The 27,612-nt window shown below is 38.9% G+C and overlaps 1 protein-coding gene across 7 annotated transcripts in view; it reads right to left on the bottom strand.

The window, feature by feature from the left end:
- Sema1a (semaphorin 1a) overlaps positions 1 to 27,612 on the bottom strand; it is a 799,656-nt gene that overhangs the window by 166,254 nt on the left and 605,790 nt on the right. For 5 of the 7 annotated variants that reach the window (XM_022079449.2, XM_087343635.1, XM_022079438.2 and 2 more), the window contains 2 exons: positions 21,293 to 21,338; positions 6,593 to 6,655 (listed from right to left, as the gene is read on the bottom strand). In XM_022079449.2, the coding sequence (XP_021935141.1) occupies positions 6,593 to 6,655; positions 21,293 to 21,338 (109 nt within the window). Of the gene's footprint in view, positions 1 to 6,592; positions 6,656 to 18,645; positions 18,925 to 19,348; positions 19,461 to 21,292; positions 21,339 to 27,612 lie in introns of those variants that run through there. The other 2 variants (XM_022079469.2, XM_022079475.2) reach the window with 2 other exon arrangements.

The raw sequence follows: 27,612 nt of genomic DNA, 5'->3' as shown, positions 1-27,612 counted from the left end.
ACTACACATATCAGGGATGCTAGAGAAAAAAGAAATGCAGAGGAGAATTCTGAAACTAAGAGAGAGAAGTCGACAGCAGGAAAGGGAAGATTAGACAACAGAAGCTTCAGTTTTTGTTCTACACCAAATACTATTAGAGTGATAAAATCAAGGGTAATCAAATGGGCGGGAAGCAGGGGAGTTCGTATAAAATTGCATTCGAAAAACCTTACGATAAGAGACCACTGGACGTAGGCGTATATGAAAGGGTCATATATAAAAAAGACGGGACAGTGCAGACTAACGTCAACTGCTCACGATAGCAATGACTGCAGATTCAAGTGAGCACAGCAATGGACTCAGGCGATCCACAATAGTCGGGGAATTTCTTGACCAGATGAACGACTATTAGATTCTAAACAAGGGTTTTCTTCCGTAGACTTTTGAGTGAAGAGATGTTTCTGATAGGCAGCAGTTCTTCCAGCGAGTGGAAATTCAAAAGCACACATGTCGGAAGCATCTCGTAACATGGAAGAGAACAAGACGACGTGTGGGATGACTGGTCAGAATGACTACATGACTAGTAGCTCCCGACAGTTTTCATGATTTTCTTATTCTACCATGCCAACCTCGGGGAAGTTCATTTCAAAAAACTATAACAGCTGCCTTACAAATACTTCAATATCGTCCGACTAGTCATGAAAACTATGTAAACTGGATCCATTTTAATTTTAGCCCATGTAATTTGTTTATTTTAACCTTAAGCTTCACATAATTATGCTACTGTATCTGTGATTTCTTCCCAAAAAATGACTAATATAACAAACTATGTTATATTAATGTATTTTATATGTACCTGAAGATCAAGGCAGAAAAATACAGCTTCGTTAATAATTTTGCACTTACATTTTAGTTGTGTTAAACTATAAGATCATATTTGTGTGTGACGGAAATATTACAATTCATAATGAACGCTGTCAGTGTTATCTAACTACGAAATTGAACATCATCGTCTAATAACCTAAGAATTAATCAAGTACGGAACACAATTAAACAAAATAATACAGGTATGATTTATTTGTGTCAAAACCTGGAAGAAACTGTAGGTTAAGCCATACTTCATTAAATTTTTTTAAAAAAGTTAAACAAGGTTAGTCTAATTCCAATTTCTAATATTCTGATATACACAAATTTAAAAGTAAAACACACGTGGCTAAGCCCGTCTGTATCTAAAAACTGAGGGCCGTAGTACATTTGTTATTACACATTCTCCAACTTTGTGGATCAGCCCATTGTTTCTACCAGTTCTTCAAAAAATGTGCGAAATACAAGAGTTATGGCTGCTTCGAAAACAATGTACGGTCAGAAGTCCTGTTAAAAATGAGGTAAAAGTGTTTCCTAGCGGTATTCGAGCACACTCTCTGCGCGCCAATCAGATAGGACCACTCAACACTGGGCACGTGGAACGCCTGTCAACGTTCAGCACAAAAAATGCGCGTGCAGCAAAATCAGGCTTCAAAAGCTTGTGACAGATAAATTAAATAAGAAATGGAAACAATATCATAATAAAAGTATCACAGAATAAAGATAAATAAACTGTCCCGAAAGATGTCTGTGACGCTTGGGTTTCGTATTTCTTATCACCGTGATATTTTGATTCGTGAACTTCTGGTGTGAATCAAACTGTGACGTAAGTGGATGATAACATTTATGAACTGCAAATGAAAAGACTGTTTAATCCATAATCTGCACACTGTTAAAGCAAATATAATATAATATAATACTGTGTTCCTATTAAGCTTGATAATTTCTCATTTTGTTTAGTTTTCCTGTTAACAAACTTTTGTAAGCAATCGCAATCAGTATTGAACCATGCCTGGTCGGATACGCTAGTACTTCTAGACACCTCCAGACACATCAACGTGTCTACACTCTCATCTTTGGTATGTTTAATTTTACTTTCCAATTATATAATTATTTTTTCATTTTGTTTTCTATATTCTCTCATATTCATTAATGTTTCTTTGAATCATTTGCTTTGCAGGCCGATGTAGAACATCAAAAGCATTTCACTTCAAAACAATACATTTGCTCCAATATATGAAAATAATTTGGATATGAACATCACCAGAAAACATCACCAAAAAGCTACACAACAGAAATTGTAATTGAGTTTTAAGTTTGTTGATATAATTTTACACCTGAAGATGGTTCGATGAAACCGAAACATGTTGTAAAAATGTTCCAAATGTAAATCGATTATTCGATGTGGAACATAAAATGATATTTTAATTATCTTATTTGTAAATTTTAAATATAATTGTGATTAGACGGACAAAACCGAATAATTAATCGGACTATCTATTGGTAAAGACAGGTGATATAATCTGTTGCAGGAATAAGTATTTATATGGCCTGTTTTGTTCAAATTCTTTTCGTGAAATTCGACAGAATTTATTTGCAGATAATACAAACAATACTGACTGGAGATTCCATAAAAGCCGTTTACGCGATACCTCGGTTCTTACAGGCAGTCAGAAAATCGGTACGTTAACACAAAAGCGTACATGAATCACGTTACTAGAGTTCAAAATTTCTCACGTCCGTTGATACACCATCGACTAATCGAGAATTATGTGACCTACTTACTGCATCCAATTAATCTCTCACACGTACAGAGAAACAAGCTTACTCTAATGGCAATATTATCAATTATGGTGACCTGTTACAGAACGGGAAAATTTTATTTTTTAACTTATAAGTTCGTCTCGCAACTGGAAAAAATGAACATGCCAATAGAAAGATTAATAGTAGAATGCAATGAAAGATGATAAGCCTACATCAAGGTAAAGATATTACTCCTGTGCTTAAACACTAAGCCATAAATAATGATGTGTGGGGAAGTGGAGGTTAAGCTTCACGCAACCTTACCTAAGCACCAGACGGAGGTGAACTCAGTTTCACGCTCCGGAAGCTCTAGTTCCGGTCCCCGTTGGATGGAGGCCGGAGGGGGTTTGGACACGGTGGCACAGGAAAAGGGAATCGAACAACGGACTGTCAGTCCATAGCAAATGACTTTACTGAATTATTCCGGTCTTTCGGCAAGGCAGCCTACTACGGAAACAATATACATTTAAGTTTACTGTCATCTAATGGTAAAAATACGGAAATTTAGGAAGTTACTAAGGAATGCCACGAAAAATCTACCAAGAAAGCCTGTCTCAGAGATGAAAACACGGTCCTCCATAGTTATAAGATCATGGAATTCGAGTCCAAGTTTTCAGCCACACTTTTGCCTTAAGCGGATTGGCAATAAACCTACAAACCAGCAAAGCATATCATGAAAGAACTGCCATCTGCAGTGGGAAAAAAATAACACGAACTTCCAAGGATGATAGTTCGGCTTCTCTGCGTACAACAAAAATTAAACTCTTACGATTTTGTAAGACCGAACCTGAAAGTCATGTGAACTCACAGCTGGCGTCATAATTTCAATCATCCGCAATTTCCTTGTCTCTCCCCACACGTAACTTTTCTCTGCCTGCCACTGAATCTAGTTGTTTACACCAGGAGTCTATTCTGCAAAGGCACAACCCAAAATGTCTGCCTAATTTGAGGAAAAAACATGCATTAATTTTAATTACATCTGAAAAACCAGTGATTAGGTCTAGCTGATAAACGAAGGTAAAGCCTGTTTTTCGGTTGCGCGCCCATATTCGCTCACAGAAAAAAGATCGAACGTTAATGTGAAGCTAAGCATGGGAGTTCGAGCCGATTTTTAAACATATTTTAATGCAGGTCTCTTAATCGCACAAATACTCATTTGAATGCTGCAAATGTAGGTCATTCAATGTGATGTTTCAGTATTTCCATGTGGCACTCAACAAGATAAAATGGAAATGGATTGTGATATTTGAAAGAGAATGTGTAATAGCCATGTATCTATAAAACATACGCAGTCCAATAGCTTTTGTTTATGAGCAAAAAACAGTCATTATTATCGTCCACATTTTCGCTGTGTTATTTGGTGAGGCCAGATTTACGAGGGACTCATATATTTATTTTATTTTATTTTATTTCTCGTGATTTGTTTTTCTATATTCTGCTTTTTAATACCGCAGAGTCACAGGGATCTACTCCGTCGTTAAGGGTGTAGAGTTGGAAGATGGCTGTCTTCTGGTTGTTGCGCCGTGTAGTCTAGTAGAAGTTTACAGACGTTTCAGAGGCTCCTACTGCTTCCATCATCAGGGCCATCTCCAGACTCACCGCCGTTAAAACCTCAAATCCTACAGGGTGTAGAGTTATGTAAAAACTAAAAGAACTCAATTAATTGTTTGTGAAAGAAATCACTACAGCGGCGAGTAAAAAGTAAACTTTGTCCCACTATACGCCATGTAGGCGTTTAGGGTGAGAGGAGGTATAGCTCCTCTCTTCCTTGACCTCGGCACTACATGGGGGTGAGTGGTCAGCATCACGCCCCGGCCGGCTTTACCCCCGGGAAAGGACCCCGGTACCCAATGTAGAGGAGGCTGGGTGGGCCCCAGAGCCGGTCTGGACGCAGAGGCTAGAGGAAAAATCCTCTGCCCCCGTCGGGGATCGAACCCCGGCCGTCCAGCCCGTAGCTAGTCACTATACTGACTGAGCTATCCCGGCTCATACAGCGGCGAGTATGAAGATGTTTATATTCTGGGTTGTAATACCGTATAGTTGGCGACGTTTACTAACGTTTCAGAGGTACACTTCTACCAGAGTACAAGGCGTTATAACCCATAAGACAGATACACTCCATTCTTTATAATTTACAAACGCCGTGGAAAAACGTGATTGGTACTCAATGCTGTCTGCTCTAATGGCTCAGGATAGTGTACAATAATAGACTTTGCTCAACGTTGTTGAAACATCTGGTTCAATTCCCATAAAGTAAGTTGTTTTTTACTTTATCTGACGACATATTTTCAAGTGGTTACAAAGTGTCGAATGCTGGGATGATTGTCAAATATGACGTGGAAAAACAAGCGGCCGCAACTTATTTTAAAACACTCAGCTAGCGTTTTCTGGAGGGACTTAAGAAAACAGAAATCGGGCCTGGCAGTCTCCGAGTAATGAATCGAAGTTAATCATTTAGCTACCAATACATGATTACTGGAGGAATTATTGTGTAAACCAGGCGATTCGAATATGCATTTATCTGTCAATCATTGTATCTCAACATCAAAGATAAGTGACATCACTGTACATGGCTATAACCACAACAATGCATTTGGAATCACGCCAAATCCTATATTATTATTATTATTAATTGAATTATAATTATTATTTATATTATTTAGACCTCATTTCTGATATTTACTTGCTGTGCTGACTGCATCTTATCTTATATTGTGGTATTTAATTTTTAAGTTTTTTCTGTTTTTTAGTGTTTAATGTTTTTATTTAGTATTATTGAATTGAATTATATTACTTAAGATATCGTATTTAGCCCATTTACTTGTGAAATATCATTCAATAAATGAATTGAAATATTATTATTATTATTATTCAATTGTTTAGTTGGTCCACAAGCACCCAAAAACTTCAGGCGTGTTGCCGTCATAACTCGGATACTTATTATTATTATTATTATTATTATTAATATGGTGCATTTATATATTTAGTTTCATTTCTTTGTTTGTTTTTGTATTTGTAATGTTTTACTTTCATTATATTGAAATGAATCTAATTATTTATTATATTTTATCCTGGACTCTGGTTTAGTGCTTGGCTGTTATTGGCCTTTTTGGCTGTTGTCAAGCACTTAAATAAATGAATTGAATTATTATTATTATTATTATTATTATTACGTCACTTAACGTTCACCTTGCAAAAATAGAAGGAATGCAATTTCTAAAAGACGAAGTCAACCAAAGTCTTGCAGCTGGTGGACAGCATGTCTGCCACTCACTCCCCCAAAAGTAAAAACGGAATGATGAAGAATAAACCGTGGAGAAAGCCGATATGCTGAACACGAAACAATGTGCTAAAATGTTTTTTCACAGACAAGGATACAACGAGTACATCATCTCAATACGACCTTAAAAATGTACGGTGATAAAATAGTATTTTTTTTTGCAATTCTCACACATTTGAGTGGTATCTCCTATGATGATGGCTATCTTCTGATTTGTTACGCCGAGTAGCCTGGTAGAAGTTTACCGACGTTTCAGAGGTGCTTGTTGCGATAATCGCCGTGAAGATGGACACACAACCACCTCTGAGAAGTCTGTAAACTTCTACCAGACTACACGGCGCAACAACCCAGAAGACAGCCTTCTTCATACTTGCCACTGTTAAAACCTCAAATCTGACAAATACATCGTTCTTTAATCGATCCTCTACAGTTGAAGGTCAAACGATGACTTTCGAAAAACATTAGCTTTTCCTATCGACAACATCGCTGAATTATAGTAAAGTGACAGACTGGGAATGATAATTTAAAATCTAAATGCGTCGAAAGTGAGTTTTATATAAGAACGCCTGTCCTCAACTCGTGGATAGGCGCTCGAAATTCCCGGAAATCTAATTTAATGCCAATCACCAGCTATGCATTATCACAAGAATCTTGTGCATTTCTTACCTCGTCTTTGCCTTTAACGATGCACATTTTGACGTCATTCTCGTGCGAAAACCACGTAAGTCTCTGTGAACAAATCAGAACACACAATGTTGTTACCAGCAGATACTGATGATGATGAACTTAACACGTTACAGGACTTATTAAACTGTCAAGTACTTTCCTATTGAGTTTAAATGAAAGTGTTTACTAGATCCAGGTATGTTGGTGTAACTATAGAAGTGAAAGGTGAGTCTAATTGCATCTTATGCTGTAAGTGAAATTGTTGGTATACTTTACAGAAAATTTTTTCGTTTAAAAATGCCTTGCATGTTGTTTTAGAACTTCCCGCGCTATTAAGATAGCGGAAGATTAGTTTCTTAAGAGCAGAATCCAATGATGTACTGCAGAAGGTAAACAACTCAGAACTTAAAGAATAGTGCAATTAATTTTGAAAGGTAACAGTCATAACCTTATTTCTTATATCTCATTTTAACTCCGTACATCGAAAAGGTTACATATGACAATTACAATAAATAAGCAGCCTTGTAACATTATTACACTGTGAGAAAGCAAAAATATTGCTTTATTCTTATTACCACCAAATCCAGCACCAAATATGTTCCTGCACAAATACATACATCTACACTGAAGGACGTACAAATAATATAAAATACACAACAGTAATCCTGAAAAACAATTATGGCATGCAAGCAGTATTACATTATAACAATTAATAAAAACTGAAATTTTGCCACTAATGACCCAGGCACTGTGATTTGTAACCATTAACGAATCAGAGAAAAGGCAGGACGTCCTGGATGGGTATCCACCAGTGAAAAATCCAATTAATCGGAGAATGTGAACACATATTTATTGTCAACCCAAGAATCAAGTATTCGGGCGATGTAAGAAAGTACCCTCCTCCTGAGTTAATTTATACAGCAAAATGAAGAATTAACAAGTGAAAGCATATTATCATCATATTACAGCAATACATGAAGATAATGTGCCTTAATGACAATACTACATTTTGGGAGGACCCTACTGACGTGGCCTAAGGCATGAAATGCTTATGGTGTTAATACAGCTAATGCAAGAAAAAATTTTAATCGTTACGAGAGGAAGTCTGTGATACCCGATATAAAAACATACACGAACACCAGATGCCATGAAACCATGAACAAAGTACATTTTAAATCAACGAAAATGAAACATACGGACAGTGCATAACGCACTTCATAATTAATGACAGAAGAACGAAACGTCACGAAGATTATGTTCAAAGTTTAAATTATATACAAAAACAAACCATAATAACAGCATCTTATGAAACACAATTGAAGTTGCTAGAATAAAAACCAAACTGAAGTATAAAAAAGGGACATCACCGCAGTAGATACGGCCAACATACACCAAAGATTGTGAGTCGATATGGGCAACGTTACAAAACTCTGTCGCTTCCGAGAATCGAACTTTTGACATCAAGTTCGCAGATCAGTCACGTAATTGAAACAAACCCTAATTTTCTGACGTACTTACATGGGCATGTATTTGTCCGTGTATCTATTTTTCATCACCTTCCATCACCAATATTGGAGAGGAATATCAGGTTAACGGCACCATCAGCTGTTCTACTCAGTAAGTTCTTATCGGTAATAGGAACCTCCATTTGAACGTCTTGAAACAGACGTGAGTCCTGAAGCCTCCGTGGAATGAATCGCTTACAGAATGCTCAACACCAGACACCACAACTAACTCGTTTAATGTCGGCTTTAATAGAAAAGTTAAACAACGTCAGCAAAGCGGAACAACAAATATTTCGTCAAATTAAATAACGGGTTAGCACTGTTGGGCGAACAGAAACACAATACGCTCTTAGCGTAAGGATCACAGATTATTAGGATATATTTAGATTACGATGGTGGAAAATGGCGGGGTATACAGCCACGCAACACCAACTTCGCTCAGACGTGCGCCTGCTTAATTTGATTCTGTGCTCTGGTGCAGTTTACTAAACAGAGAGAAACAAGGGGTACAAGAAAGTACATGTCAGAAAAGAGAAAAAGAGAGCTGGTGATAAAAAAAAAGGCGGAAACACGCAGTAAACAGTAGAAACATTCGGGCAACGAATCTCTAATTCGTATCCTCTGCCAGATGAGGCTGGGAAGTGAATTTCATCAAGGTTGACTATTGCATTAAGAACATCACCTGTAGCTATTTGATGTTCCTGAAGGCGCTGACTGCCCTAATGCAATCCGAGATCATTTAGCAATTTATAAAGCTAATTAAAAACTGAGTAAGTGGTTACCATGTGACAATCGATAGCGATGAAACAGAAATTAAAGCACCAAGATGAAATATATCGATAACCCCAGCAGGATTCTGTCCAACACAAGAAAGATGCAGTCCGTATCACTTCCGCATGTCGTTGTCACTTGTAACAAAGTTAATAACCTTTGTGTATATGGGGAACACCTTGATTCGGATTCCATGTAGAGCTGGAAGTCCCCTCTGACAGGTATCGTTAACATCTGTAGTTTCATAGGAGGTGAAATGAAAATCCTGTACAACGGAAGATTTAATCTAAAATATGAATTTCTATCTCCAACTTCGTCCGGTTCGCAGAGGTAAATACAGCCGAAGCTACGCGGAAGCATACGTCACATTACAAGAGCAATATAGGAGATTCCTGAAAAATAATTACACACATTCTGCAAAATAGTCACCGTAGACCACAGATCGAAAGTTGCATTTCTATTACCCAGAAATTTGGACGTAACTGCCCCGTCATATATTACATATCCAGGAAGGCTATGTAAAGTTCATGCAAGTTTATTTGCACTGCGAAGCGGATTAAAATGGGAGATATTTTAACCCCAATATATTTTTTTTAAATTTCGCTACAAAATACACTTTAAGCAAATCATGAGAGCATGAGACATGGACTAAATTAACAAATCATCTACTGGTGCAGATTAATCATATAATTTAATTGGTAAATATAAATGGGCAATAAACAGATATACATTGGTTTCCGGTTAACTGGGACACATCGGGACTAGAACACTTTGACCCAATTAAGCGGCTGCCCCAATTATGCGAAGTTCCACGTAAAGAGTTGAAAAGGTTTTTTCTTTAAGATCTGTCCCAAATAAACGACTAGTCCAATTAACCTGAATCTACTGTACATATATACATTCAACAGTACTATGCCATGAAAATAAAAATGCATGAGTTTGGAAGCAAAGTATGGGTTATTATGGATCGATAAAAAGAAAAATACAATTTAATTAACTTAACACTGCATTAATTTTGGTGATTAAACATGTGAAGGGTTGGACGGACAGACGGCCTAGATCTACAAATTTGCACTTATTTCAATAACTTCAGCACATAACTAAAAATAAAAGTACAATTATATGCACTAAGAATGTACTCGCCAAATTATAAACCTACAAGCTTAAGCTTAATCACTTTGCAAACAAAACGCTTAACAGATATGCAGCTCATCGTAAGGGCAATTATACACGTACAACACGTGACTGGAACGTACAGTAGCCCACTTCCTCCAGAGACCTGCTTCACTCTAAACACGGGACGCTCAGCATCGCGAGACAGCCGACGCACTGATGTTCGCTGTTTTCTCCAGTGGACATTTTCTCTGACATTTGTCTAATAGCATTACTCAGAAGCTTGGAAAACCTGACAGCGGGTGGAACTGACATTTGAAATTCTCATCTATCCAGAACCAATGATCAGGAGTTTTGATGTCGAACACGTCACCACCAATTGGCGTCAAGAATCTCTCTCAGTCATCAGCATCAGAAAGAACGAAGTTTAAAAACCCAGGGCGCGTACTTTTGTCAACCACAATCAGGTATCAACGATCGGTCGACCACAATCGTACGATGGAGAGAAGATATTTGAAATTGTATTAAATTTTGAATTGTATGATGCCCGTACATTTAGCACGCAAGTGTTTTTCATTCTTAGCAACTCTTCTAAATAGCAGGATCCGTAAACACATGACCACAAGCTACACTGATTTATTTTAAAATTGCCCACGAAGAAAATGCTACTAAATTAGAATTATAAACTTCCTTTCCGTCAACCTCACACAATTTTCTGATGAATAATCAGAAACATCTCATACGTACGACCCATACATTTTCATAATCCATATATTCAACTTCCTTAATTCAAGTCTTATAACAGCCTAAGCGTAGGCCTACTTTGCAGAAGGGCCGCTACGCGTCCAGAAAGATAAGAATCTGTACGATGCATTTCCTAAATGAAAGTTTTGAAACATGGGGATGTTTTATCGTCAGTGCTTTTACACGTCGCCACTAGGAGGATTTAATAAAACATGTAAGAATATAATTAGTAGAAAACATCTGCTGCTAGACTGTGCCGCTGATAATTTAGTGGGAGAAAATATATACAACACGAGAGAGACAAGAAGAAGATATATAGCTAGTAATTAGATGTGTTAACTTACAGAAATGAACGCAGAGAACACTACTTATATATTCATGTTTCATCAACAAAATGCAGGACGAACTCACAGCACAAAATAGCCAGCAGGTACAATGGTACATACAGAAATGTAACACAACAACCTGAAGGGAACAGACCGCTTGGGAGAACTTCGAGAGACGAGGGTACAGTATCAAAATAAATAATTTACATGTGACATCTGCATTATACTGTATCAAGATAGGTTCAAGTGGCGGGTTATGAACGCGGTACTAATCTTTGTAATTCTATAAATGGAGAGAAATGTCTTCACCAGTTAAGCGACTAACAGCTTCTACTGAAAACTTTGCTCCTTGGAGTTAACAACAAAGAACATTGCCGACATAACGGCGCATTACAGCTGTCCTTAAGCTACTGGTTACAAACTTGCGACACCGTTTCTAAGACTTTTCGAAAATAATACGAAGACAATTTATTGACTGTCACCCACACGTTTGTCCACGAGTTCACTAAGTCTGCACATTAAGTCGAGGTGTAATGTAATCCTGCTTAGTAATCTTGAGGTTCCGGGTTCAGATCACGGCCACAAGACAGACTATTCTGGAATGTTTCGTGAATTTCTTCAATGCCTGAATCAAGGAATCGGGCAGTATTTAAAAAAAGGCCACGATTATTTCCATCCACGTATTTCAAAATCAGTGATACAAACAATAATCATCATTCGATGATGAATAAAGCATACATACATACATTTATTTCTGTTTATCTCTAAACCAACATTGTACTAGAAACGACCGATTAAGAACTTCAGATGTTCAAGAATGTCTACTACAGTAAATGGAGCTTTTATATTATTAATACTTAAAGCAAGTTATGTTCATATTCATATTTGCATCCCTCTGTTTATATTAGCAATTTGTACACGTCGGACGCCCTTTGAGTCATATCGATATAATGGCGAGGATCTGCCAGCACTCGGTCTAATACATCCTCAACTTTCAAACAGCAATCTTCCACATCTAAAGGCCGTCTCCTCCAACCGAAATTTGCCGTGGTGATAAGCGACAAGTTTGGTACATTATTTTCACATACAAATACCAAATATTTGATGACAAACTCTGGAATTATTTTAAAATGTTCTCGGCCTATGCACTGAAAAGCCTACTACATTTTTGAAGGCTTAATTTTAACTTATTATCGGTATCATAAATAATTTGTAAGGTGAAATAGTAACACAACATTTAAACCAATCGAACGGGGACTACAGAAATCGAAGTTATTATGTTGACAGTCTCTGATAAAACAAATTCAACTCATTTAAAATTTAGACCTGTTCTTAAATCGTCGGGCACAGAACGAAATAAAACAATCTTTCTATAAAACTACATTTTGATATCGGACTAACAATTGTCGCTTCTAGACGAATAACCACAGAACGTTTTCAGAATGAGACAAAAGTGCGGAATGCCAGAAAGAATAAACTCGGTCTAACTGTGCTACTCCGAATGAATAATGTCACTTTTGAATTGAAGAGAGAGGATATGGTGTTGCGAGAGGGAGATGGCTGAAAAGGGCCCTCAAAGTGGCACCGTGCACCAATCAAGCATTGTCCGGTTTGCATAGATTCTGCAATCAGCACAGGACGCGATGAGAATATATTCCGCGGTACGGCGAAGCACTAGAGGGAGGAGGGCGGAGTGAGGACCTTATTTCATTACGTCGCGCCTGCCAGAACATCCTCGCACACTTGTCTAGCGGTCTAGCCTGACGAACGAATGCCGCACATTCTCCCCAGTGGACAGGCAGAAAATGCATTCCATAGCAACAGGCCTCCGAAACTGACTGGGCTCAATCACGATCCCAGATTTCAGGCTTCGATACGGAATGGCGCAAAATGTCTTCGACAGTGTGGCCATGGCAGCTGATCTGCAGACGACTTACGTTTTGTTCTTTACTGTCTAAGACTGACCCTGCATAGGGGACCAGAGCACCAGTAACATCTACTTCAAGAATTATACTTAATTCCCTATTACGTATCATTTAAAATCATTTTGGTTTATCATTCTTCTCAGGTATATTTGTGCCAACACAATTTTTTCACGAATCATAACTAAAAACTATTTGGGACTCGGTTTTATTTGATCCTTCAAATAGTTTCCTATTACTTACTTTTGTAAACTGAAATTCAATACAGTGGAACCTCGATATACCGCGACTGTTATCATGCCCCCCAATACCATTACATATTTCACAAATAGCACGGGTAACGTGGTACTGAAGCTGACCCCCGAAACTCGCATTATATCGAGGTTCCACTGTATATATCATCGTCATTATCATCATCACTACTAATATCTGGATACTGGGAACGACCCGTTCTTCAAGTGCCTGAGCACTGTGGGTCCCAACTTTTCGTTGGCTTGATCTATCGACATTTGGTAGGACTCCTTGGATGAGGGATCGGCCCGTCGCAATGCCTCTACCTCTACACAGGACAGCACAACACAGGAAAACGCGGACAACCATCCATGGCTTCAGTGGGATTCGAACCCACGGTCCCAGCGACCAAGCGGCACAAGGCCTACGCCTCAGACCGCGCGGTCACTGCGGACCCCCCGCACTAGTAATATCATCAGTCTTCAATTCAATTTTAAATAATTTCACGCTTAATGCGATTTAAGTTTCTCATTGTAATGTCTACTATTTGCATCAAAATTTTAGTAGCTTCAATTTGTCTTATTTCCTACTGTACAGACTTCTTATTTGAATAAACGAACAGGAATTACCACTGTCGTATAACAATTTGTTTTATAAAACACACTACTTTAATTTTTCAATTACCTTTTCATCGTGGAAACAATTCTGTGAAAATGCACTGCTTATATAATTCCTACGTAACTGTTTTATAAATATGATAACATCCCTACTAACTAAACCTCCAATACTATTTGCGGCCAATAAAACATTCTGTATCAGATTAAGTAACACAATCAGAAAGGCCTACGTAATAATGTCAATCAAAACAGCATTCTGAACTTACTTTTAAAATAAGGGCTTACTCTGTATCTAAAACTACGAGTAATAGTTTGTGCCCTTCACAAAATTCTATTACTACTGATAATCAAATCAAAGAGAATGGGCAATTCATACAAAATTTTAAGAAAACGACGACTTACGATGCTAAGGAGAGGATGGGACGGTATTAATAATATGCCTTTTACAGAAATTGAGTTTAAGAACGGAAGACTTGATTCATCTGGCGAACTCCTGTGAACATGATCATTTACCTTTGGGTTGCAGGAAGGGCGGGGAATATATTCTCAGAGTGACTATTACAGTTTCCAGGAAGACTGCTCCGTGGAATTAGTTATTACATCATCTATTCAAATTGACACAGCACACGGAACACGAATAAAGCGTCATGCATTACATATCTTGTGAAAACAAAGTTCTGTTTCTTATCCCAACTCCTACTATATCAATCTAAATTCCTTCAGGCCAACTACACTTGAATTCTAAAGTCTATCAATATGCTCACTCAACGAAAAAATTGTCAAAGGCCTAGCCTGGTGTTTTATATGACACATATTTAACGAAATGCAAGGAAAAATGCTTCCTGGCTCTATACGAGAGCTCCGCAAACGTTTTTCACCCACAGCACAACCCAATTTGTCAAAGACACATGACGGAATACTACAAAATTTCGCTTCACGAAAAGGAGTTACAAAACTACATATCGCCATAAATATGTACCAAAACATGAATTCTTGCCCTAAAAGAATGTAGGCATATGAAGACAAAACAACATATGTTGAATAAAACTACACAATGTGATATCTTGGTGCAACTAATTCTGCAAGAACCAGCACGTAGACTTACTAAATTAACATCATATTAGAACAACAACGAACGCATTTATAAATTAAGTATATAGGCCTATATTTTACTAGATTAAGGATACGTATTACGAGAGAAAATTATACCCCAGCTGACGATTAAAATAAGAACTGAAGCAAATGATAATAAAACTACTGAAAATTTTAAATTGTGAGGCATAACACTAGCAATACACATCATACGCTTTTCAATTTCTCTGCCTTTCACTACATTGCACAGGGAGTTTCGTGCTACTAGGCTGCGAAAAGTTATTTTGTCGAGGTTAAACTTTAGCGAGCTCATACCCAGGCAAAATCAGATTCATAATGGCCTCCAATATCCCTCGCTAACTCCAACTTGGTCTTGCACTTCTGAAGTGTTAAGTGTAACAGTTACACCAAACGACATTACTTAATGTTGGGGATATACGTAAGAAAACAACAGGATCTATTAGAAATGGCTGTAAATTCGCAAGCGACAAAGCATTTCGGGAAATATTTCATGTAATTCTCTAACACTACACGGAAATGTTCTTCAGAGTACTGAGATTAAACAAATTTAGTTGAGCCCAAATAAATTATGATGGAAATACAGAGGGCTACATGGATACGAGAACACCCCAAGGTTTAAGCAGCCTTCAAAAATTATAAAAACAAATATTGCCAGCGGCGATAATACCTATTTAAAAATTAAGTAAGAAAATCGATAAATTTATATTTATTTAGCAACGCTTTCAGTAGCTCTGACAACACAGCGTAAAATTATAATACGAATACTGAATCAAAAAGCATATGGAAGAAAGCGGTGTTAACCTAATTTAAGATAATACCCCAGCATTTGGTGGAACTGAGGAAAACCACGAAAATGGTCACTCAGTATAGTAGGTATCTGAGCCGAGATTTTAACGCCAGACCATTTACAGGTTGCAAAATTAGGAGAGATGGGACACAGGTATCAATCATTAACAGGTCTGTAGCTAATAGTGCGCGAACTGACAGGAAGACGAAGGATTATTAGCAGACTTAGTATCGTGCGCTGTAGCTACCAGAGAGTCGTATCGATTTATCAGATATGGATGACAAACTGTACAAACGTCAAATTACTGATAAACCAATATAATCTATTTGAACAATACTGCCCGAATCCGATGGTAGACGAGTGACTTCAATCAGTTCAATTATTCTAAAACACGTTTTAGCGTATATGTATTATAAAATAATTCCAAGGTGGTTGAATTATGGCCTCTTCCCTTAACTTGCAACTACAGACCACCCCATGTCTACTCTTTTTTAATTTCCTACTCTAAATATCACCAAGCGAAATTCTGGGATGACAGCGACACTAGTGACACATTATCTAGGGACCTGACAATTTTGTATGACATTAGATAGTCAACAAATACGCAGTTTTAGAGCATTTTTAGAATGTAAAACAAGATGACGGCTGTGAGATGTATTATCTTCCGATTTATTGACGATAACGGTGGAACCATCTAAAGCTAGGCTTGCAAATTTCTTCTTTCGATAGACCTTGAACACAACCACTTAAAATATTTTGTACAGAAAATATTCTCGCATGTTAACAATTAGGACCACAAATACGACGAAAGTAATAAACGTTTAGGTTCATCTAACAAATTTAAAGTGTGTCCATGATGGAATTCTACGTTGTAAGGCAGTATGAACAGAGATTACGACGTTTCGGAGAAACATACTGCCTCCAACTTCAGCCCTGAATGTGTTCGTCCGAAATACTAATATCTACCAAATATAGTCCTGAAAACGGATGCAGTATTTTCAGCCGAAACGTTGTATGAAGTTACAACTCAACGTGGTGTTACAAGCCATAAGTCCAATATAGATTATTTACGCTGCTTTGAGGACCTCTAATATCATATGAGCGTAAATTTAACGTCGTCGTAGTATATAAACATACATGGAACACTAAATATTATGCTATAATTTCTAGTTTACATTTCTTTCTAACGCCATCGTATGGGCGGGGGAATTTATAGACTAGCAGGCGTCCAAAATTCTTTCTGCAATTCCTATGAATACCGATAAACACCAGCATTCATTTTCGAATAACTGTTCTATGATGACTGGCTTCAAGACTGTAGGGCCGTGCAGTCGGGTGAAAGTTTACCAACGTTTCAGAGGTCCTTCCTGCGTCCATATCAGGGCAGAGCCTCAAACCGATTCCAAACGCGGCTTACTCATCGCCCTGACAATGCAGGCAGCAAGGGCCTCTAAAACGTTGGTCAACTTTTACCAGACTACACGACGCTACAACTCAGAAGTCAGGCATCTTCAGACTCACCGCCGTGAAAACTTAAAATCCTAAATAATAGTTTTCGATGATGTGTAGATTTCGAGCCGTATGATCGTAAACTAGCACAGACACAACTAAACTGACAGAAAGGCAACGCGTAATTCTCAGTTCTGTGTTCGCCTCAAGCCTGGCTTGTTACTGTGACCCACCAAAACTCATGAAGACCTAGCCTAAAGACCATCTCATTTCCTGGGTCAGCTTGGATCGAACTACAGGTAACTGAACTCAATTCGTGCAGAATGAAGTCACAGTAATGGAGCAAGTCTATGCAAAGGTAATATTCTAAGACTTCTATTCTGAAGGTACCCTGTTAGAAGCTTGGTCTGCCAACTGGACATCCTGACAGGTTTCTCGTGGTTTTCGTGCGTGTCTTCAGATTAATTCCAAGACAATTCCTTCCAACAAGCAACAATCGCATCCTTCGGAATCCTTTACAATTCAAATTGAACCTTTAACCCTGAAGATAAAGGCGATATGTTATTCGGAAACGCTGGTAACTGCCTAAATGTCTGCATACCATTACGACCCAACCAAGAGACCAAAATTGAAGTGAGAACCTCAAATCGCAGATGAGAATCACCACAATCCGTCATCTGCTGACCACTTCAACAAGACAGTCCTATTCCTATCCCATTTTCCTCAGGCATACTCGCTCTCAAGCTAGTAAATGGAAAAATTAAACGAAGTACTAAACAAAGGACATTCTTAAACAGTGACACTATAAAGTTTGGCAAACAGGAACGTTAATTAAATCAACAAGAAACTTTCAGCGTATACCCAAAATTCTAAATTTAAATTAAATCCGTTGCGAAATGTCGGAGATTAGACATAGATTAGTGGACAGACCCCAACTTGACTTTACAAACGTTGATACGTGGCCTGGATACCAGCTATCTTAAATGAGGTCTCAAAGCTTTCCTCAGTCTCTCCCAGAAAATGCCAGACTACCTGAAATTAAGTCACGACGCCTTCCACATCCCTTTCAATTCATTATTTATTAATCATACAATCCCCCAACGCCATATAATCTAAGCGACTGCCAGCGTAGTTAAATACGCCACATATACACGTGAAATTTTGATCAAAGCAAACAAAAGAGATTCAGTGTTTACTCTCTTCTGTATTTGTTATATAAATTTAATTATGTTCTGCACCACAAAGAGACGGATACCACGTCTAAAGCCTTCATATTAACAGATCGTCATTTGTAGTTACATGCGAATGTTTACTTAAGAATCAATGAGTTTAAATGGTGTCTGTCCAAAACAGCGATAAATGGCAAGCCACGAGTACCGCAAGTTATTGTAATTCTGCTTCCATCTCTCCTCGGGGCTTGTTTTGTTTCACTGATGATAATTAATTACAACTTCAGCCCCACAAAGATAACTCACTTTTCTCTCTCTCTCGTCCTGCTGTTACGAGTCTGAACTCGTGTCTCAATTGTAGCTGGCTTTCTTAGAACTGCCGCTCCCACCCCACTCCCCCCATCTTCTTCCTGTCGCCGCCATCTTCCAGCGTTCGTTTGTAATTCAGCGAAAACCATTTATCACTAAGGGAAATCGTAGCAGGCAAAAGCTATTTCCTCACTCAACCAATTCGCTATTGAATCACTAATGTCTGAATTGGAACTCTGGTATAGCTCCGCGTAGCGAAGCTTCTTACAAATGACAGGAGTCGAATGGAACATTCTTTTAGAAACGGTAATTGAAATTAATGAAAAGAGACTACTTTGTTTGGTGTTTTCGCCTTCCACACTCAGCGGACTGCAATGCATAAGAATTACACAGCAAATTAACAAAACATTCTGCGAAGAAACAGTAACTGTTTCCTTTCAAATTCATTTCAGTATGTAAATTAATAAACATGTAATTTGTAATCAATTTTTGTGCACTGATACACATAATTACGCTTTGTTAATTCTCGCATTCTGATTATATTACATCAAACATTCGCTAGTCGCGAAATTTGTTAATTGTCGACAAATAAAATAACGTTCCACGAAGTGTATGTGTACGATCTGGATCCATACAAAATCTCACATTACTAAATTCAACGGCTCATTATACCAGCGTAACAATCTCCGCTCCTGCCTACCTGTGACGTAGGAACCACCGGTTCGAGAGCAAGGACACAGCGCTGCTGCTATGCACTCATTTGAACTCCAAATGTCGAAGCATTCTAATCTAGCAGGGGTCAGAGTATTTGCTAGCATGTCTAGTAGTGACACAGCGGCACGTTGGGAATTAAAGCAAAAGGCAAACACGTGACTGTCAACCAATGACGTGTCGAGGCGGGGAGCGCTGATTTGAGGGATAATCAAATCGCGTCAGGACCACTGCCGTTGCCCTGTAGCCGAAAATTAAATAAACGTTTCGACGTTTTGTTTTATATCCAACGAAACAAACGAAAACAGATTTAAAAGAATATGGATTTTTTTTGTAAAATCTATTACCACACACTTCAGTCAATTTATCTATGACTCGTAATAAATTAGAAACGAAAATAAGGGAGTACCCCCATGGTGAAACGATGTTCATACCAAATAAGCTTCAGGTCCGTGGCCTTATAATAATGCGTCATGACTTATGAATATGTTGTATTATGGTCTATGGAAACTTTACTCTGCGAACCTATCTCGCTCCCATTTACCCGGTGCAGTGAACCCATTATACTGGACTTGACAGTGCTGCACCTAGCGGAGAGTTTCCCAGGTTGCTTCGGCTCGCGGAAAGGTTAGGCGTACGTGATTGGATGTATTGAGAATAGTTGCATCGGAAAGAATTACATGACGGGAAACTTCACAATTTGTACCCAAACCAAAAATTAATATAGCCTAGTGATTAAATTATGGTTGGAGAATCTGAAGAGAAGTCATGGAGGACACAGACATAGATGGAAGGCTATGCCGAATCAGGAAAAAAAATATGTTTAGGGTTAGACTGGATTAAACTGGTTCAAAGGAGGACCCAACAGCTGGTTTCTTGTGAACACGGTAATGAAACTTAGGGTTTGATACAACGGGGAATTTCTTGGCCAACTAAAAGGCTAATTCATAAACTTTCCAAGAAATGCCCCGTGATAGTAAACTGGAAATCACACTCACCTCACGAACTCATAAACTCATTACAGAATCTATACCTGTTCCATGTTATATTATCTAATTGGAATCTGCAAAACAGAAAAGGCGCTGTTTCCTACATAAAATTGCTGTCAAATCGAAATAGGTAAAATGAATTTTTGGAACAAAATTTTGTCAGTTCGAATGTTACTTAGCATTACTCTTTAAAATAAAAAAAAATATATATTTCTAAGGCACGCCTACAGTGAATTTTCAAAACAGCACAGCCATTATGCGTTACGAATTATTCCACCCGAGACCTCGCTTACAAGAAGAATACACGGTGCAACACGATCCCCATAATATTTGCTTGTCAGTTGCGGTTAGAATATGTAGACGTTATTCATTATAATTACTTAACTTGTCTCAACATTCAAGATATTCAAAAGACGATCGTGTTGAACACCGTCCACTGTGGAGAAAAAGGCTAATGTAATTGATTTACAAGACGTTTCGGAAATTGGTTCTATACAGCCTTTAAATGATTGGTTATCAAAAAACTTCAACCCCCCCCCCCCCCCCCCCCGCCACTCCCTTAATTTTCGTGATCGATGTTTATGGCCAGAATCAGACCTGAACGTTTTACCACCCTGACAGGGACTGTGGTTATTACACTGTTACCATTTAAAGGATTTTGGGTTCGACCCTCACACTAACCATAAATTTTGAAGATAAAAACAACACGTAAAAATATCAGTCTTATTAAAGCAAGAGTACCGACAACTCCCATAACGTTTAGGCGAACACCAAATATACTTCAAACAATGGGCAAACCTCTGTAATGTGACAGATCAACAGTCAAACTCTTTTTGGGGAATAACTGAAATCACATTTACTTACGTCACTAGTTACAAAAATGTTTATAAACCGTAATAAAATCTTACGATATAGAAACTACACACTGTGGATGTAACACTCACCTGATTTTCTGACAGATCCGTGAGGCTTAGATTGTACACCAAATTCCTGCAATGGACAGAGAAACAGAGCGACATTAATTATCGGTTCGATTAGTTGCACTGGGAGGGGAGAGGAATTCTCTTAGATACGACGACTCCAGCAGACAGGCAGGCAGCGAGACTGCAGTGCAATAACAAAGTTACAGGAAAGCAAAACCTTGATGTGATTACACGGACAATCTATTTCCAAGGGACGTATTTAATCGCCAGTCCAGTCCTACGAGAAAGACAGACAGAGAGACAGATAGTCAGACTGAGTCTCTCTCCAGTAACAGTTCGCAATCATCCACCCATCTTCAGTACGGCCCAGACCACAGACAGACCCCTGGAACACATTAACACAAAGGACAAATACTTTCAGACATGTAAAAAGGTGTACAGAGTTGGCAGTTCGCTGTTTCAAGTCCGGACACGACACACCATAAGCAAAAGAAGTGAATTACGCATTATCACAGACAGCAGACACTGTTATGTTCTGAGCGTGTATGTAAAAAGGGTTATTACTTAACACATTTCTTTTCACAGCCATGCTTTTAAAAGCATTTGACCCAATTGTCCACAAATTTCCAGACTCCATCAGAATAAAATATTTTTGGTTTGCCCTTGAGACATTCTCTCAACGTTTCCTCCGTACGTAATTTTATCAAAGCTGACATTTTAGTTGTCTCGAATACAATGGCCGATCTTCTCCGAATCCTCAACACATATTACATTCTCATTCGAATACTTCCACCCGTTCCTAAACTTCCCATACTCAACTGTTATCCAACCGTAAACGCTATTTATTTTCACATCATGTGATTGCAACGATCGGATCACAGATCGTTATACTCTGGTGTACGTGTACGTGTCACAATATCAGACAACAAAGACTGAGTATAAAACGAATAATCGAGTGCAAATGACCGCAGGCACATCCGCCAATGTTGCCAACACAACTTTCCTTTTGCCTTCTTCGCTTCCCCTCGTAACGTAACAGAGCGACACAAATGTGCTTTCTGCATCTTCTGATGATACTGTTTCCTGTAATGTAACTTTCATGCACAGCCTACATTTCTATGCCTGGATATCTTTCACTTCCACAGAATCACTATAGCAGCCACACACTTGCATAAGTTGTAACACAAAACTGCGTTGTGGAATTGTGTTCAAAACAGGCCTGACAGTAAGTATGTATGATTTTTCAAGCGAATTTTCTATAGACCTTAACACAATACACGGCGATGAGGTACTTTATACGACGGTGGTGTAGCGGTTAGAACGCTGGCCTTGTAATCCTGGGGTCTCGGGTTCGATTCCCGGCGGTGCCCGAATTTATAACTTGTGTTGGGCAAGGCCGTGGTCTAGGCAACACGGAGTTTTCCTCCGGGGGCTTCCCCGGTTTCTCCGTGGCATCCCAACAATTACTCCATTCACACACAGAAGAAGGCAATGGCAAACCACTTCTGGATCATCTGCCAAGAACGTGTATGAACAGGTCCCAGTCCGAGAAAAGGATGGAAGGATCCTGTTCATATGGACCTGTCGTCACACAGAACACTAAATAAATAATAAACTACAGCAATATGCAATTGGCTAGTCAATACCCCCTCCCTACACCCACTATATCAATGGGAAGCCGAAAATATACTTGGTAACACTGATACTTTTCAACTACTTTAAACATTCAACAGCCCTTTCAGTCCACGACCAAAAACGATCAAATAGTTCTGAAAACAAATTACTGACAACTTGCTCTGAACAAGGCAAGCATGTGGCACTCCCTGGAAAGACAGCAAAATCACATAAAAACCACAGCCTGGAAACCCGGCACAGATTTCTAATTCGAAATCCGACCCGTAGAAGATGCGACACACACAGCACTGTTATGGATGAGTGCTGTGTTCCTTTAAGAAGACCTAATGATGAGAAAAACAGTAAAAAAAATTGACATCCACAGAAAATATGTCCGTCATCATGGAAATGTTGGAAATTGGACGTGTAAGGACATTCACGTCGTCGACGCACACACAAGAGAGTAAGATTTTTAATCTTATACCGTGACCTGGTGTAGGAAACAGAGATGTAGTAGTTTGAAAACTGTCAACGCCCAAAAGACTGGCCATAAAAACAAGCAACTACTAGTACAAGTGTTACTATTAAAAGTCTGTCACTGGTTTCAAGCACTAGGACGTTACACAACAAGATCGCTTTTGGAGTGTATGAATAATGGGTACGACAGCGGCCAGCCACTCGACGCGTCGAGGTGGATGACAGGTTAAGGGAACAAGGAGAACACGGAATAAGAGGAAGGAAGCATCTACTTGCGAATTCAATTGGCTAGCCTGCTACTGGACAATGATAGTCACGTGTAAAACTTGTAGGCAGGAGTTGAGGGAACACATCGTAACTTACACGCTGAGAGTGTCTCGTAGTCCAAGCTATCAACTGCCACTGTCAAAACATCCATCTTATACGGTCATATATAAAAAAAGAACCGTGGAGGACAGTGGGTGAGTTGGCAGCACTTGGGAAAGGGTGACGCACAGCAATGGCACTGCCTCGATACTCCGAAGTGTTCGACGAACCGTTGTGATTGATCGCTCGATTCATTCTTACGTTACTTTATAACGCTGTTTGAACTGTAGGCCTGCGTGTCAGTCTTCGGCCCTCTCTCTTCAGAGCGTTCGTCAAACACCAGCGATGACTGGCTCTTACGTTATTTACGAGGCTCCAACATCTGCAGACACACGTGTTAATGGATCTGTCTTTACACTCCTTATTTAGAACGTTCGACAAACCGCTTTGTTTAGACCTGCTGGCCTACTTAGCGACCTTGTGCAAAGAGTATGATTTCGATAAAAGATGATCAGACGGCGAACTTACTTTAACAAATTATATAATTGTAGCGTTACACCCATATTTCGATTTAGAGCGTAATTTGCTCGATAAAAATGTTCATAAGGTGAGGTGGTAAGCTCAAAATGAATTATCATTAAAATTTCAATGTGAGAAGTTTAGACTGGTTACCGACTCCCAGAAAAATCATCCATTAAATTTCCCCACATATGTTAAAATATTACACAATCATAACCACAATAACAGCATTACTTCTATTGTGATAGTTCATACCTGTTTAACGATGTAAAGTACTATTCAGTTGATGAACGTTTGCATTTGACAGCATGTATTCTTCCGCGATGATGGTTACTTGCGAAATGGAAGTTCGACATTCGAAAGGTTGATTTTTCGTTGAGGCAAAAATAATGTTCGTAAATTGAAAAATTGTTTTAAATGTACATGGCTCTTTGTAGTGAACGGAAATTAGTAAATCGAGGTGTAATTGCATTAATATACAAAGTAACATTATTCTCCGTTCAATGGCAGCAGCGTAGTAACCATGTGAAGTGTTCTGACGGCAGCCATGTTGGCAATGATCGAAGCTGACTCCAAGGACCAGAACTTTGCTTGAGAAGATTAACATGAAATTATCATGAATTTGAGGTTCTCACGACAGTGAGGATGACGATCCTCTGGGTTGCGACGCCATGTAGATAAAAACGTTTCGGAGAAACATACATTCTAACTTCAGCGCTGATGTGGCAATGCTGAGAGTTATGACACAACATTAGTACGGATAGAATAAGTCTACCTAAGTCTACTTTTATCAGGATGTAACTCAAAAGATACACGTCGAAGTATACTGACTATCAAACTACAAATTGAACAAGCGTATATGGATAAATACAGGCAAACAACGAAGGACGATGAATCACCTTGCAACGAACAAAACCAAAGTAAAATCAAAATGATTTGACCAAATTTTGTGTAAGTCTACAATATAGAGTTTAATCGAAACCAGCATTTCTAAAATTATTAGCGTCAGCACAGCACCAAAACTGTGTTTTCCTTCCGCAAGTGACGTTGCGTTAGTAATCCCGAAGCCACTGCGATACCTACAAATTGATTATAATTCACAACTGGATTCAAAATGTCATTTACAGATCGGAACAGATTACAAAAGATGTGGACTTCCGGAGTGATCACAGTATATAAGCTACAGATTTCATATAATCAATGCTTGCGTTTTCAAACCTCTGTTCAAACCCAAAACACGAAGCCTAAATTGGATCGGGTACAATCGATAACGCTGTCAGTTACATGCTAACGTGTAAAAGTAAAGTAAAGTTTGTCCCACTATACGCCATGTAGGCGTTTGGGGTGAGAGGAGGTATAGCTCCTCCCTTCCTTGACCTCGGCACTAGATGGGGGTGAGTGGTCAGCATCACGCCCCGGCCGGCTTTACCCCCGGGAAAGAACCCCGGTACCCATTGTAGAGGAGGCTGGGTGGGCCCCAGAGCCGGTCTGGACGCAGAGGCTAGAGGAGAAATCCTCTGCCCCCGTCGGGGATCGAACCCCGGCCGTCCAGCCCGTAGCTAGTCACTATACTGACTGAGCTATCCCGGCTCATACATGCTAACGTGTATCGACAATAAAAATGAATTTTCAGCTAAAACAGTATTTTAGCAAATATAAACGCCCCGTGCGTGATAATTATATCTCTTTATTTTCGGAGAACAGCAGATCAATAAACATTTCTCATCTCAGATGTTTCTTTGGATCTTACAGCACTCAAAACTCTATATAACTTATGAGCTTAAAATAATTCGCCCTTCCGTTCTGGACATGGATTTTTTTTAAATCTGAGCTCGACAAAAAAGCCGTGAAAGGACCATCACTCAACAACTGATCTATACGTCACTTAACATGGAAATACCAGAGAGTAACAGAAGATTTAAAAGATGGCTGTCTTCTGGGTCGTTGCGTCGTGTAGTCTGGTAGAAGTTTACAAACGTTTCAGATGTCCCTGCTGCCTCCATCATCAGGAGGCCCACTTTTCCGCTATGTTTTAAATTTTGTAAAAATCGACAATCACGAAAATAAAAGCGATTTCAACGCAGAAACGTCGTAACTCGAAAATGGCAAAACTGAGAAAACGTTAATTACATTTTCTGCTCGAAATGATCTCAGCAACAACATCCTTAAGCTATGAATCGCCATGTACTTGTTATATTAACTCTAAATCTGCTTTAATTGTTCGTTTTTATTTTTTAAACATAATGAGCCAGTTCTATCCCTTACCTTTCGTCGTCAATTTTTCGTATTTCAAAAATCTACTTAATATCACTTAATAAGGATTCTATTTGTAATGTATTTGATGTTACTTTAATTTTTAACTGCTTATATTTGTTTATTTTTTTAATAAAACACTCATCAATATATGACTTGTTAACACAACAACTACGTGGCCTTAACAGCTCCAAACGTAGGATCGCGGGTTCGAATCGCACTGGAGGCATGGATGTTACGTATGTCCACGATTTACAATGTTGTGTTGTCCTACGTAGTTTAGGATCTTGCTATGGGCCCGTCCCCTGCCAAATTAACCACACGAAACGTCTAACAGCCTGAGCATTAATTCTGAATCGAAAAAAGGCCATGCAGCCTACTTCGCGAAAGCTCAAGAGAAATACAAAACTTTCTTTGTTGTAAATGAAAGTGATAATTCCTATTTTTCCCATTTCCCGATTCTATGCTCCAAACTTGCTAAAAACTTTTTCATCCGCAGGATTTTATCTGTGTAGAGACAGGTCTCGAAGCAGATAACATGTCGCCAAGAGCATCTTCAGGTTCTGCACTACGACGGTCGTGCTCGCCAACCTCACGTCACGTGGACTGGGCCGAGTGCGAGAGTAGCATACATAGTGTTTCCTTTTCCTTCTTTTTCCCTTTTTCTTCATCTTCTTCTTCCCCTGAGTCCGACCAAGCGAGCGAGCTCTCGTATAACTTGGCTGCCTCCCGTTGGAATACGGCGGAATAATGAGATGGTGATTGCATTGTCTGAGGACGAAGCACAACCACCTTAGTAAGCACTCTACCTACGCGACTCGACTGTCCCGAGGGTCGACCGACCCACCGACCCAGACACGCATGGGCATACGCAGTCTTGCTTTGAATCCAAAAATGCTTAGTGGCGAAAGGGGAACCGGAAGTTGATCAACATGGCTTGCTCGCAAATTTTCATCTTTCCCACTATAATGTTATCATTTGAAGCCGAAACTTGTCCAAATAATGTTTAATAACTCAGTCCGTAGCCCATTTTACACTCGAGAACGTCAAAAAGCATCAGTCTTTAAAAATATGTTTTCTTCTATGCAAGACACATAGAAACAGAAGTGCTGAAGTTGAGAGAACACACGCCATGTTCAACTTGACATATTTTAATTTTTAAAAAGGCGAAT

The sequence above is a fragment of the Zootermopsis nevadensis genome, unplaced genomic scaffold (genome assembly GCF_977971745.1).
Source record: "Zootermopsis nevadensis isolate Lab colony 2312 unplaced genomic scaffold, Znev_1.0 Znev_ptg000006l, whole genome shotgun sequence".
NCBI lineage: Eukaryota > Metazoa > Arthropoda > Insecta > Blattodea > Termopsidae > Zootermopsis > Zootermopsis nevadensis.
Note: the sequence above shows the minus strand (reverse complement) of the source record. Positions and strands in the feature narration are given on the sequence as shown.